The 13,840-nt window shown below is 38.0% G+C and overlaps 1 protein-coding gene across 1 annotated transcript in view; it reads left to right on the plus strand.

Annotated features, from left to right (window-relative positions):
* The first annotated feature begins 994 nt into the window (after window positions 1-994).
* Window positions 995-13,840, plus strand: part of COPS4 (COP9 signalosome subunit 4) — a 36,100-nt gene continuing 23,254 nt past the window's right edge. Inside the window, exons 1-2 of the mRNA XM_051966630.1 lie at window positions 995-1,109; window positions 13,116-13,195. Coding sequence (XP_051822590.1) covers window positions 1,036-1,109; window positions 13,116-13,195 — 154 coding nt within the window. The 5' untranslated portion in view covers window positions 995-1,035. The remainder of the gene's footprint in view (window positions 1,110-13,115; window positions 13,196-13,840) is intronic.

The raw sequence follows: 13,840 nt of genomic DNA on the forward strand, positions 1-13,840 counted from the left end.
TTTCCTTTGTAATGTGGTCATTTATAAATTATTCTCCGGCTTTTTATTTATCTCTACCTCAGTTTATAAAATTCTCTTCTTTGAAAACTGTCCATTTCATTATTTCTTTGGGCACAATAACATTTCATTAAATTAATATAAGTATGTAATTACAGAACTAATTTATGTAATTTAGTTTCTAAATTTTGATAACAATGAAAATTGCTTCTTTGAATGTTTTTGAATTTGAAATTTTTCTCTTTAATTTCTTTGAGGTAGAATCTTAGTAATGATGAAAGTGGGTCACAAGTATGAACACAAACATTTCTAATAACTTTTTGGGAATAGTTCCAATTGCTTTCCAGAGTGTCTGCAACAGTTTACAACTCCACCAGTAGCACAAATGTCCCTGTTTTCCCACAACCCCTCCTGTTAGTCATTTTCCTTTTTTAAAGAATCTTTGCCAGTGTTCTGAGTGAGGAGCATCCTCAAAATTGCTTTAATTTGCATTTTTTCTAATTAGTGATTTAGAACTTTTTGGATTGTCGATAGTCTGGATTTTTTTCCTTTTAAAACCGTTCGCATTTTTTGACAATTCGTTTATTGGATGAATGGCTCTTAAATCTTAAATTCAATTCCTTATGGATCTTGACTATGACACCTTCAATAGAGAGATTCCGTAAATACACATTTTTCTTTTTTTTGGCAATCTTAAAGCGTTAGATTTATTATTGTAACTGTTGTTGCATCACCTCTGCCTCTAGCTGCCTCTTTGGGATTCCGTTTCCACACCTGTAAAATAAGGAGATCCCAACTCCCAAGATTTCCTCTAGTTTTCCTAGACAAGAATTCCATTCAGGGGCTGTCCCTGTTCATAGCTTCCGGTTCCCCCCACTTCCGGCGGGAGGAGGAGGAAGGAAGAGAGATACTCTAGCCTTCTCCCGGCTTCTCGATGATCCTTCTGGCCGAATGCTGGAGACTCGCTCTCGTTCTCTCTTCCGGGAAAAAGTGACGTTCTTCGTCTGTGTTGGGGGCGGGGCCGAAGCCGGAGCGAAGATGGCGGCGGCAGTGCGACAGGACTTGGGCCAGCTTATGAACTCAAGCGGGTCTCACAAGGACCTAGCGGGCAAGTGAGTGCCCAACGGGAAAGGCTGGAGGAGGCGCTGCGGGTAGAAGCAGGAGGGTCCAGGCCGCGGCGGGCCGGCGGGGAAGCGGCGGGTATCGGAGGCGGAGCCCGCCCGGGCCTTTAGAGGCGTTAGGATGGGATGGGATAGGATGGAGGGGGAGGGGGGGGGAGAGAGAAGGAGGGGACGCTCTAGAAGGTGCGCGTGCGCGAGAGATCCGACCTGGCTTGGGGCTGGGGATCTGGGGGGTCCTGCCCCGGGCCCCGGAGCGAGCTAGGAGCGGGCCTCGGGCCTGCCCTGAAGACGTCGTGGTCGGAGCTAAGCTCCTTTCTACGGTTTCTCGTATTTATCCACCTCCCCGATATACCTCCCTCGCCCTCTTTCGAATTCATTGACACCTTGTGCCCCCTTTCTTCCCCCGTACCCCGATATTGAGGAATACTGGCCTCCTCCTGGGTCCTTTAACATCTCTCAGTCATCCGATTCCCTGACGCCTCCCATGACCGGCTCCTGTCCTCCATTCTCAGCTACGTCTTACAACTTCCTATTTATTCGCCCCACTTCATGTTGTTTATTATTTGTTCATAGTATTTTACATGTTGTCTCTTCTGTGGCTCCTTGAGTGAGTTCAGCCTTCTCTCCCTCCCCTAGTGGATGCTTCCTAAATGCTTGTTTGAGGGACTGACTGACTTCTTTGGGCACTTAGTCCCTGAATCCAGGGAAGGGATTATTCTGGCAGAATGGTCAGTGTCAGCTGAGTCTATCCAGTCATCAAAATGGATTGAAGTTGGAAAGTAGCATCTCTTCTACCTGGATAATTCTATTAATCAAACCTGTTCATCACGAAACATTTATCCAGTATCTACTTTGTGTCAGGCACTATGCTAAACAATGGGGATACAAAAAGTGTCAAAAGACAGCCCCTCAGGAAGCTTAAAGCTTAATGAATCTCTCCAAGAGAGGTGCTTAAACATCTGTTTATTCTTTTCATATTCTGTGTGTTGAAAATATGATGATAAAAGACATAGGATCGAGGGAAGAGGAATAGAAAAAGCACTGAATTTGGAGTCTGGGACCTCGAGTTCAAATTATGGTTTTGCTCCCATTCAAGTTTGGTCAACTGTTCTGAACCTTAGCATTCCCATCTGCAAAATGGACTAGTTGACTTTCGAAGATCCTTCCAGCTCTAAATCCTAATTATTTTCAAAAAGCTTCCTGGGGGGAATACTCTCTCTATAGAAATAAGTACCATAGATGTAGAAGTACAGGCATGTCCTTAAAACCCAACTCATGTACCTGAGACTAAGACCCATTCCCCAGTAATTGAATGGTGGAAGCATGTTTTTTTGATGTAGATTGAGGACAGATTGATTCATAATACAGTAAGTATATCAGTGGGACACATTGACTAAACAGTAATACTAACTACTACTCAGGACGTACTACTACTTTTGTCAAAAAGAGAAATTACCCAATAATTGGTTTTGACAGGAACATAAAACAACTTCACATACCTTGAATGTAAGAATGAATCTCAAATATCCTCTTTAGTAAATAAGAATGTAGAAATTTTGTCAGTATATAAAAGTTCCCCTTCTAGATCATGTGCCTCTGGATCAACAATTAGGTAGAAGTTGTGATAGTAGACAAGCTTTTTTAATAAAAAGCCTGACTCACCTGTGACATTATCTTCTGTAAATATAATCCAAAGAAGAAATGCTGATTGACTCCTGAAACAAATGTGTATTTTATGAACCCTATCCATGTTCATAAACAATCTGAGAAACAAGTCATCAATTCAGTATATTGGAATGCAGATCTTGGGAGGTATAAAGTTCCCCCCAGTGGGGATGTTCAAGTGAAAACTGGGGGAGCTCTTTTTTCTTTTGTTGAGCATAAGTGTCATATAACCCATTGAACTAGATTAGATTAATTAATTAAATGTAGGTTAATTAAATGAGATGTAATCTGGAAATATTTAATAACATAAAAATACAGCATAGATATTACATTTTAAAACTAAGTCAATATGAGATAATTTCCCCATCTTTTCCTACATTTATGTCTAGTTGCATAGTTTCTCTCCTCTAATCAGATATATAATTTAAAATATATGAAAAAGGTGAAAAGTGTGCAGTGATTTTGCTTTTGACAGTAGTGAACTTTGATACTCATTCAACCCGCATGAGGCACTTTATATGTACCAGGCATTGCTAGGCACTTGGGATATAATAACAAAAAAGAAAAGAGCCCTTACCACCAAGGAGCTAATATTTTATTAGTGGGGAAAAGCGGGGGCAGGGGGGGGACACTACGAAATAGATTCAAAGGGATTGTACAGAGGGAAGACTAGCACCTGGGAGGTTCAGAACAGACCTCTTGTAGGGGATGATACTGGAGTGAGCTTTAGGAAGCAGGGGTGAGGTGGTGGTGTACGATTAGGGTACAAGGCAAAGGCTTGGAGACAGGAGTTAGATTGTCTCTTGGGAAAAGGTGGATTAGTTGAGCTGGCATGTGAAGAAGGGAAATGTGCAGGTCAGCTAGAGCTAGATTTTGAAGGGCTTTAAATACCAAACAAGGAGTTTGTTTTTTCTACTAAAGGCACTACTCAAGGTACCCGGGCAGGAGAGTTGTGCCACATGGTCAGAGTTGGGCTTTAGGAATTTCTCTTTGACATGGATCTGGAGGGGGGAGGCAAAGATTTGAGCATGGGAGACTAAGAAAGACAGTGTTCTCATCTCTAAGAGGTTGTGACCGTAAGGAGAGGACAGATAGAGAAGATGTTTTGGAGATGACAACAACCAGGCCTTTCATCTGAGACTCTGTAGAGTAATGTTGTGCTAAATTTGTAGATCTTGGTGCCTGGAAGGATAGAGGTAGCCTGAATTTGAGGGCATGTTGATAATTTACAGGTTATTCAAGTTCTCTATCCTTTCTCATGAAAAAACTGTTTGTTGCCTCTTCCTCTCCATTCACTTTTCACTCTTTGAATTACAGCTCTCCAAATTTGTCAGTGTTTTTTTGATTTCCTAATCCTTTAGTAATTAAAATTGGAGTAATCCTAATCCTTGGCCCTTCTACAGAATTTTCCACTGTTGGGTTTTTGTGATATTATTTACTATGTCTTTCCTCTGTTGAAAAAGTTCCGTTCTGCCTCTGGATATAATTATATCCTGTTTGGCATATAAACCTTGACATAAACCTGCTTATTCTTGTTTGACATATAAACCTCACAAACTGGCTTCAGTCTAATTTTCTATACTTACTATAAAACATGCCTCTTCACAGAACTCTTATGTTTGGGCCAAATTGCCTATTATTCCTACTATTCACCATGCAGAACATTGCAAAGTCTCATTTCCATACTTTTGTACAGGATGTTCCCTATATCTTAAGTATACTTCTGCATTATCTCAACTTATTAGAATTCTTAACTTTCTTCACAACACTGCTTAATTGCCAACTATTGCATAATGACTTTATCTCTCCAGCTGCTAGTGCTTCCTTTTGAAATTACCTTGTGTACTTGTTGGTCCCCTAGTAGATAAAAATGCCTTCACAAATACTTAAAAATTTTTGCCTTTGTATACTCAGCATTTAGTACAGTCATTCACTTGTATTGAAGGAGCCCACAAACTACCTGGCACATACATTAGGTGGTTAATAAGTGATTATAATAAGTAATTGGAGTCCCTACAGTGATAAAATCACAGATCCACCACTTTAGTATTGTTTAGTATCCCTCGTTGGACTGTGTATTTTATTTGAATTTTGCTTAAGTTCCTAGCAGTTTTCTGGATGCAGCAGGCACTTACTGGACATTTCAAGCGTCTCGCCTTACATACCCTGCTCAGATCATATCTGAATGTTTTGTTCAGTTTTGAATGTCTGCCAATGTTTTGACCCAGGCTCTCTTCTCTCTACAGTATTCTTGGGGAGCTCTTCAGTTACCATAAGTTCACTTATCTCTGTGACAATGATTCCCGGATCTCACTAACCAGCCCAGATTTCTCCTGGGCTCCTGTATCATCTGTGAGTTTTTGACCAAAAGCTCAACAAATCCCAAACTGATTTTATTATCTTTTCTTTCTAAACTCATTCCTCTTTCATACTTTTTTTGGAGGGTGCCACCATCTTTAGAGAACCTGGGCATTCTTGTTGACTTCTCTTTGCCTCATCTTCCTCTGTTTAATCAGTGGCCAGGTATTTTCAATTCTACTTCCATACCATAGGAAGTATTCATCCCTTTCTTTTTATCACTTTAGTTCAGATCTTGTCTTAGCCTCTTTCCTTGTCTCTCCCCTTCAAGATATGTTCTCCACCTAGCTGGCCAAATCAGCTGCTTAAAGTACAAGTTGCCTTTGTCACTTTACTGTCCTCAGGAACCTTCAGTGTCTCCCTGTGGGCTATAGGAGAAAATACATATTTATCAACTTGCCATTTAAAGTCACAGTCTTACTCTTATCTTTCCTTTTCGGGTTTATTACATATTATTTCCATACATAAACTTCAGCCAATTAGTGCTGCTTCTAATTCTCCTTCCAGCATTTATGCTTTTCAATATCTTAAGTCCTTTTGTAACTTTATGCTTTCTTCAACACATACTACTACTTATGAGGTTCCTTCCTGATTCTTCTGCATCTTCAAATAATAATTATAATGTACATATTTATCTGTTTACATGTTGTATTTTACTCGACCCCCAGTAAAATATGAGCTGTTTGATAGAAGGGATTTTCTAGTTTTGTCTTTGAATCCCTAGCTCCCAGTACACTGTCTTTTATATAGTAGGTAATTAATAAGTAGCTGTTGTTTGTTGACAAAGATATTAACTAGCTGGAGTATATGCAGCCAAGGAAACCATGCTGACACAGCCTTGTTACCTCAACAGTTCCATATGATGATTGGTTGAAGGAATTGGATATATTGATTGAAGAAGACTTGAGAGTCAATAGCTCTTTCCGTTTTTGATAGGTAATCATTTTCATTAGAGATTAGAATCAGGTGTGTGACCCTTTATTTTTCCAGCTTTCATGAAAAGGAAGTATTTTGAATTGAAAATAAAATTGAATTTTAAAAAAGAAAGTAAAATGGAATTATAAAAGTCCGGGATTTAATAACCATAGTATCTGGAAGTACAAAGTGACTCAGGAATTATAGTCCAATCCATACCTAAACATATGTATAATATGTATAATATGCAAAACAAATTCCCACATTAGTCATATCTAAAAAGAAAGAAGGAAAAACATTCTTTGGTCTGCCCTCTGAGATCATCAATTTAGTCTCTAGAGGTGAATATTATAGAATGTTTCATCATCAGCCCTTTGAAATTGTGGTAGATCATTGCACTGTCTTTTTTGCTTACAATTATTTTTTCTTTCTCATTCTGTATAGGCAAACCAGAAAAATAGAACTTTGTCTTTAAAACACAAAAAAAGTAGAATGTTGAAATAGATGCCAGTTCCAAATATAAATTTTAACCATTAAGAACTGAAATATGCCTGTGCTCTTAGAAAATCAAATTGCAAGGATATTTGAGCTTCTGTGGCCTGTTTAGGTAAACTGATCATGTCTATAGTTCCAAAGAAGAACATTAATTTGATTATGGTTATATGTCTGTAAAAGAAGTTTTTAGTATTTAATATCTTACTGTTTTATGGAAAAGATGGAGAAAGAAAGGTTTAAGTACAAGTCAGAAGAGTGCTTAGATAGGAGTTAAAGAAGAAAAAGATCTGTGAATTGGAGTGAACTCTTCCCCACTGTGAGCTCACAATGCCAATGTGGCAGTGGTGCAAGAAAGTTAATGTGAACATGAGCTGCATTAAGAGAGGCACAGTTTCTAGGGAGAAGCAGGAATACTACTTTGCTGATCAGACTAAAACTATAATTTATTTCTGAGTGTCATATTTTAGGAAGAAGTTTGATAAGCTGGAGAGTTTCTAGACAAAGATGAATTTATGTTTAGATGGCAGTGGAATAACAAAAGTGGAATTATTTGGCCATAATCTATTGGCCTTCCTTCCTCCTCCCTCTGCCTTTCCAAACCAGACCTCACTCTAGACCATTATGATTGGGTCTACCACAAATGTTATACAATCTCATTTGGGCCTTTGCTGCTTCTAGGCTATCCTACTATGTCTCCCTTACTGACTTGTTCTCCCATTCTCTATAGTGGCTCTTCTATAACTTTTAAAGCTTCCTCATGTTTGTGTCCCTCCTGTGTCATTCTCCTTCCCCCAATTCTGTCAGCTGAAAACTGCCTCATATTGTATAGCAAAAATTGAAGCCATTTACAATGAATAATTTCTCCCCTCTTCTTCATTTCTTTCTGCCACTATTTCCTCCACCTCCAATTCACATGAAGATGTGGCCCTATTCCTTGTGATCTCATTTCATCCCATCTTCTCCAGCAAATTGTCCCCTTTGTCATCCTCTTTCAAATTCTTTCCTTATTGTTTAAAAATATGCCCATGTCTTCCCCTTTTTCCAAAAAATCCTTATTTGATCTTTCTATCTCTATTGTTATCCTATATTTGAAATTTTCTGCCCTTTATGACTTTATCTCCTTCTCTTTGATATACTTCCTAGGTTTTGGGGACAGCACTCTCCTGGTTCTCTTCCTACTTCTCTGAAAATCCTTCTCAGTCACTTTTGTTGGATTTTCATCCAGCTTTCTCCCACCATCAGAGTTCAACAGAGGTCTGTCCTAGGTCCTCTTCTCTGACACTTACAGGTTCCCTTGGATTTGATGATTATCTTTGTGCTGATTCTCAGATCTGCCTCTCCTGCCCTCACTTCTCTGCTGATTTCCAGATTTGCATCTCTATCTGCTTTTCAGACATCTTAAATTGGATGTCCAGTTGACATTTTCAATTCAACATACCTAAAACTGAACTTAATATCCTTCCCCTTATCTTTCCCACTCCAAACTTCCCTATTATATAATATTTCCTTAGATACAGGGTAATACCATCCTCTCCACTCCTTTATTCTCAGAATTTAGGTATTATCCTTGGATCCTCTATCTCTTATCCCTCCTTGCTAATCTGTTGCCAAGGCCTATTGATTTCACCTTGGTAGCATCTCTTCAATATCTCCCCTACTCTCACCTACCCTACTGCAGGCCCTCATTTTTTCACATGATATTACAATAGCCTATTGGTGGGTCTGCCTGCCTCAAGTCTCCCTGCTCTCCAATCCATTCTCCATTAAGTTACCAAAGTGATTTTCTTTTAAACTACATAATGTAGGATTCTGACTTAATCTGCTCTGCTCTCTGGTTTTATTTTATGGGAGAATTCATCCCACTCACATTCACAGTTAAGATTACTAACTCTGTATTTTCCAGCATCTTATTTTTCCTTATTTAAACATTTCTCTTTCCTTTCACCCTTTCCCTTCTCACCAGTATTTTGCTTTTGATCCCATCTCCCTCAATCTGCCCTTCCTTTTATTAACCCTCCCCCTCTTTATCCCTTTCTCCTTCTACTTTTGCCCTCCCTTCTCTTAGCTTCCTCCTTTCCTTTTCCCTTTCCCCCCTGCTTCCCTATAGGGTGAAACAAATTTCTATATCAAATTGAGTATGTATGTTATTCCCTCTTTGAGCCAAATCTAATGAGATTAAAATTCAAACAATGCTTATCCCCCTTCTTTTTTTTTCCCTCCACTGTTAAAGGTCTTTTGTGCCTTTTCATGTGATGTAGTTTACCACATTTTACCTTCCCTTTCCCATTCTCCCAGTACATTCCTTTTTTTTAATCCCTTAATTTCTTTTTCATATCACCACTAAAATCAACTTATACACATACCTTCACTGTATGTATACCCCTTCTAACTACCCTGTCAAAGATATTCTTTTTTTTTAAAAAGCTTTTTATTTTCAAAACCTATCCATAATTTTCATTCACTTTTGCAAAACCTTGTGTTCCAAATTTTTTCTTTCTCGCCCCCATGCACTCCCCTAGATGGCAAGTGATCCAATATGTTAAACATGTGCAATTCTTCTATCTATTTCCACAATTATGCTGCACAAGAAAAATGAGATCAAAAAGGGAAAAAAAATCAGAAAAAAAACAAAAAGCAAGCAAACAACAACCAAAAAAAGTGAAAATACGATGTTGTGATTCACACAGTCTCCACAGTCCTCTCTCAGGTTGCAGATGGCTCTCTTCATCACGAGTCTATCGGAACTGGCCTGAATCACCTCGATGATGAAAAGAGCCACATCTCTCAGAACTGATCATTGTATAATCTTTTTGGTGCTGTGTATGATGTTTTCTTGGTTCTGCTCATTTCACTTGGCAGCAGTTCATATAAGTTTCTCCAGGCCTTTATGAAATCATCCTGCTGATTGTTTCTTATAGAACAATAATATTCCATATTCACATACCACAACTTATTCAGCCATTCCCCAACCGATGGGCATCTACTTAGTTTCCAGTTCTTTGCCACTACCAAAAGGGTTGCTACAAACATTTTTGCACATGTGGATCCTTTTCCCCAAAGATACAGTTCTCAAGAGTTACAATTATCATCTTCTCATGTAAGAATCTAAACATTTTAACATTTAAAAAATGTTTTTTCCCTTCTTTAACTTTTTATGCTTCTCTTGAATCTTGTATTTGAAAATCATATGTTCTGTTCAGCTCTAATCTTTTCATCAGAAATGATTGAAAATCCCCTATTTCATTGAATGTTCATCTTTTCCCCTGAAAGATAATACTTAATTTTGCTGGGTAGTTGATTCTTGGTTGGAGTCCAATCTGTTCTTTAAATACAGCTTTGAGCTTTCTATATCAATTCAATTTTTTGTTGTTGTTGATTTTTGTGGGATCATAGATTTAGAGTAGGAGAGGACCTCATAGGTCACCAATTCTAATCTTCTGGTTTCCTGAATTTTTATGTTACAGTTTAGTTGGCTTTATTTATATTTTATTGGTATGTTCTTTCTCTCTTTTACTGATGAAAGTGTTTAAGGAAAAGTTTTTTCTTAACAAGTTTCTAGTTGTAAAGTCCAGGCTAGCTCCTTGGAGGCCTCAGGAACAGCCAGAGTCAGGATAAGTAAAAGTCCTTGGTCTTCAGGGGGAGAAGTGAAGGAGACAGACAAACTGCCACAAGCTCACCACCAACCTCCCTTCTCCTGGTCCTGCTACAAAATGAAGTCCTCTCCCCTTTCTCACCCTACCCCCCTTAATTCTTACCTACAATTATCTGTATACACAGAACATCTAGCCAATATGGATCAGTGAGAAGGGTCATTTTTCCAAACATATGCTAATAGAATCATTAGCCAATCATTGGCCAATAGGTAATTAGCTTTAAGTGCTTGGTTGACTGATTCAAGCAAACCTTTTAAGAGTTTCAGCCTTTTACAACTAGTTTTGTTGCACTCCAGTTGTTTTTGTAAGTTAGTTTCATTATTGTAATCTTTCAGAAATTATCTATTGTTTCTGTGATTTGTTCTTTGACATACAAAGTATTTAGAATCAAGTTATTTGAATTTAAGATTGAGTCCCAAAGATCCTTTATTGATTACAATTATTATTTCATTATGGTCAATAAAGGATATGTTTAGTATTTCTGCTTTTCTGTATTCTTTCATGAGGCTTTTATAAATATGTAGTCAATTTTTATGATGGTTCTAAATGTAGTTGAGATTATGTATTCGCCTTTTGATTCTATGATTGTGGTTCTTGAAAGTTACATTAGACAGCAAATTTTGGCAGAATTTCCTGAGCCTTCCTTAAAGGTTTCAAGTATGAACTTTGTGACAAAATTTTGAAGACCATCCTAGCCAAAATTCATAGTCTTGCTATTAAAAGATTGATCCCTAGTGATGAATTTATCTTAGTCATAACAGTTCGTGGGGAGCAATTCATTAGTGGAGTGAGTATTCCACATTGATAAAATCACATATTTGTTACTAATGTGGAGGTGTGAAAAATGAGGGTGAGAAATCACTTGGCTGGTGCTGCCGGCTTTGCAAAGAATTCACAGTCCTGAATGAATGAGAAAAGGTTTGTGGCAAAAATGAGTTAATTGCACTGAGAAGAAAATATCTTCATCAGTGGGCAAAATCCTGTTAGGATCTTTTGCAGAGATGGATTTACAGGCTTTTGGTTATATTGGATTTTTATTGCCCTGAGCTAGGGAGCAATTTGAGGGACTAATTTTCAACCCAATGGAGGGTAATAATTATGCTCCCAGGCCAAGATCTCCAATTGAATAGGAGATTACAGCTTGGGAGTTTCCCCTATGAACTGGAAAGTGGGGCCCCTCCCAGAAGTCAGGAGGGGTTTGAGATTTTAGGGTTTCTCTCACCCAGGACCACCCTTCCCCCAAAGATCAAAGGGGACACAGTTTACATTCGATTTGTCTTTTTTTTTTTTTGCTGAGGCAATTGGGGTTAAGTGACTTGCCCAGGGTCACACAGCCTGGACGTATTAAGTGTCTGAGGCCAGATTTGAACTCAGGTCCTCCTGATTCAGGAATGGCGCTCTACCCACTGCACCACCCGGCTGCCCCTAGACACAGTTTACATTATTCCCCCCTCAGGGAGTCACCTCAAATTCATTTGGGGCAAAAGGATGAAGTTCTCATCTTCTGGAACTGCTTCAAGCTGACAAGGGCCATAGAACTGTCACTATGTTCATTGGGGTTTCAGGCCTGGAGGGGAAGTGTGAAATCTGTAGGTGGCAGTAGCATCTAGGAGATGTTGGTGTCCAAGTCAGTTGTCCCATGATCTTCAGACTGAACGAGTAGATGGAAGTTCGTAGCTTGGAGCCTGGAGGAAACAAATTTCACAAGCAAGTAAAAAATGGAGTGGCATCCAGGGTGGAGATGGTGACATTTGGGAATGGGGCCTTTGCAAATAATGCATCAGATCCCATCTGTAGGCTGTGGGCTGAGGATGCTGAGGGCCTACCTAACAGTCCTCAATGCCCCATTGCCCACAGAGCTCCCTAGCTGAAAGGCTAAGGAGGAGTTAATTACTGGTGGGGGCCATAGAATGACATCAAGAAAAGTAGGAGAGAAAATGCTGGGAGCAAAATACTCATTCATGGAGTGAGAAAAAGAAAGGAAGAATATTATAGTGAGAGAAAGAAGGACACAGACAATTTCGCCCTTCTTTCTCCAGAGTGTTTTCAGAGGTTCTGAGGAAGAGTAAGGTTTAGGTGAACCCCTCTATGGATTCACAGGAATATTCTGAGATATCTGAAGGAAAGATAACAAGCAGCATTTTTACCACTCTTGGACCACCCTTCCCCCAAAGATCAAAGGCGACACAGTTTACATTACTAATGAGCTAAAAAAAAAATCAGTAGCTGTGATTTCAGTTGAATATGAAGTGAGAGTGTTATTTGATATTTGTTGGGTAATAGTTATGTCTGTTTCCCTATCAGTTCTTTTTCAGAATGTCTTGCTTTTTCATCTAACTGTTGAGAAAGCACCTAGAAAATTTTCAGAGGTATATGTCTAAAAAAGATAAAATATAATTTAAATTAGCTTAAGTATAACTATCTTTATATTTCAAAGTAATGGAAACTTATAGACTAAATATGTTCTGTGATATTGGATCATAGGAAATTACATAATTCAGTAGTGTCATGCTCATAGAAACTGAGCCTTGCCTGGCTGCATATTGATTTAGAAAACCAAAAATTAACATTATCTTTGTGTTTTATTTTTATCTATTTTGTTAAACACTAATTACATTTTAATCTGGCTGACCACATCAGAAGAGCAGTTGTCTGTCTGGGAAGTTTGACACTTGACTGTTTTATAGATATTCTCTGACACCCAGAGAAGTGAAAGTCATGGCCAAGGTCTTGCATATATCTAAGCAGAGCTTGGATTCAAAAGCTCTTTTTTTTCATATCCTCTTGAAATAGAAATCTAGTGTTCTTCCCACATTATCATACTGTCCAGAGGTCAGTTAATTAAGGCATTGTAAAGAGAAAGTAAGTCCACTAAGCATCTGTTACAGTAATTTTAATTTTGTCTTGTTAGATATCGGCAGATATTGGAAAAAGCCATTCAATTGCCTGGGGCAGAACAGCTTGAGGCTTTAAAAGCCTTTGTGGAAGCAAGTAAGTGGAACTGAAATTTAACACTTGGGTTTCCTATGTATTATTGAGTTTTGAAAATAAAAACTTTTAAATAATGAAGCTAATCATTATCAATTTCAGTGCCCCTATGTATTTTTTTAAATACCATCTAGAGATTTTTAAACTATGTATGTCATAGGATTTATTTTGAAATAGATTGAAATTTAAGGACAGATTGCATATTTATAGTTGGTAATTTAAAGACGTTATTTCTGAATTATGAAATGTCTTATCAAATATTACTTCAAGCATTACTCACATTTTATACATTTAATTTGTAGTGAAATTTTCTTGTAGTCTGTAATTCAATTTCTTAATCATTTGTTAAGCATATACTGTAGCCTAAAGCAAAGTTTCTTAAACTGTGGGTAAAGACCCTATATGAGGTTGCAACTGTATAAGATATCAGATGTTCTGCCAAGATTTAATTCTTGTGTAAAAATAAACAAGCAATCTCAGTATACAATTTACTTTTCATCTTTAGGAAAAATTATATGATTGCCAAAGAATTGTTTTAATATAAAATTAATTAATTAATCATTTGCAATTTCAGTAATTGTTTGATTTGTGTACCTATTGTATATCTAAATAGGGATATCTATGTACAATAGATATCGTGTATTGTGT

The sequence above is a fragment of the Antechinus flavipes genome, chromosome 6 (genome assembly GCF_016432865.1).
Source record: "Antechinus flavipes isolate AdamAnt ecotype Samford, QLD, Australia chromosome 6, AdamAnt_v2, whole genome shotgun sequence".
Lineage (NCBI taxonomy): Eukaryota > Metazoa > Chordata > Mammalia > Dasyuromorphia > Dasyuridae > Antechinus > Antechinus flavipes.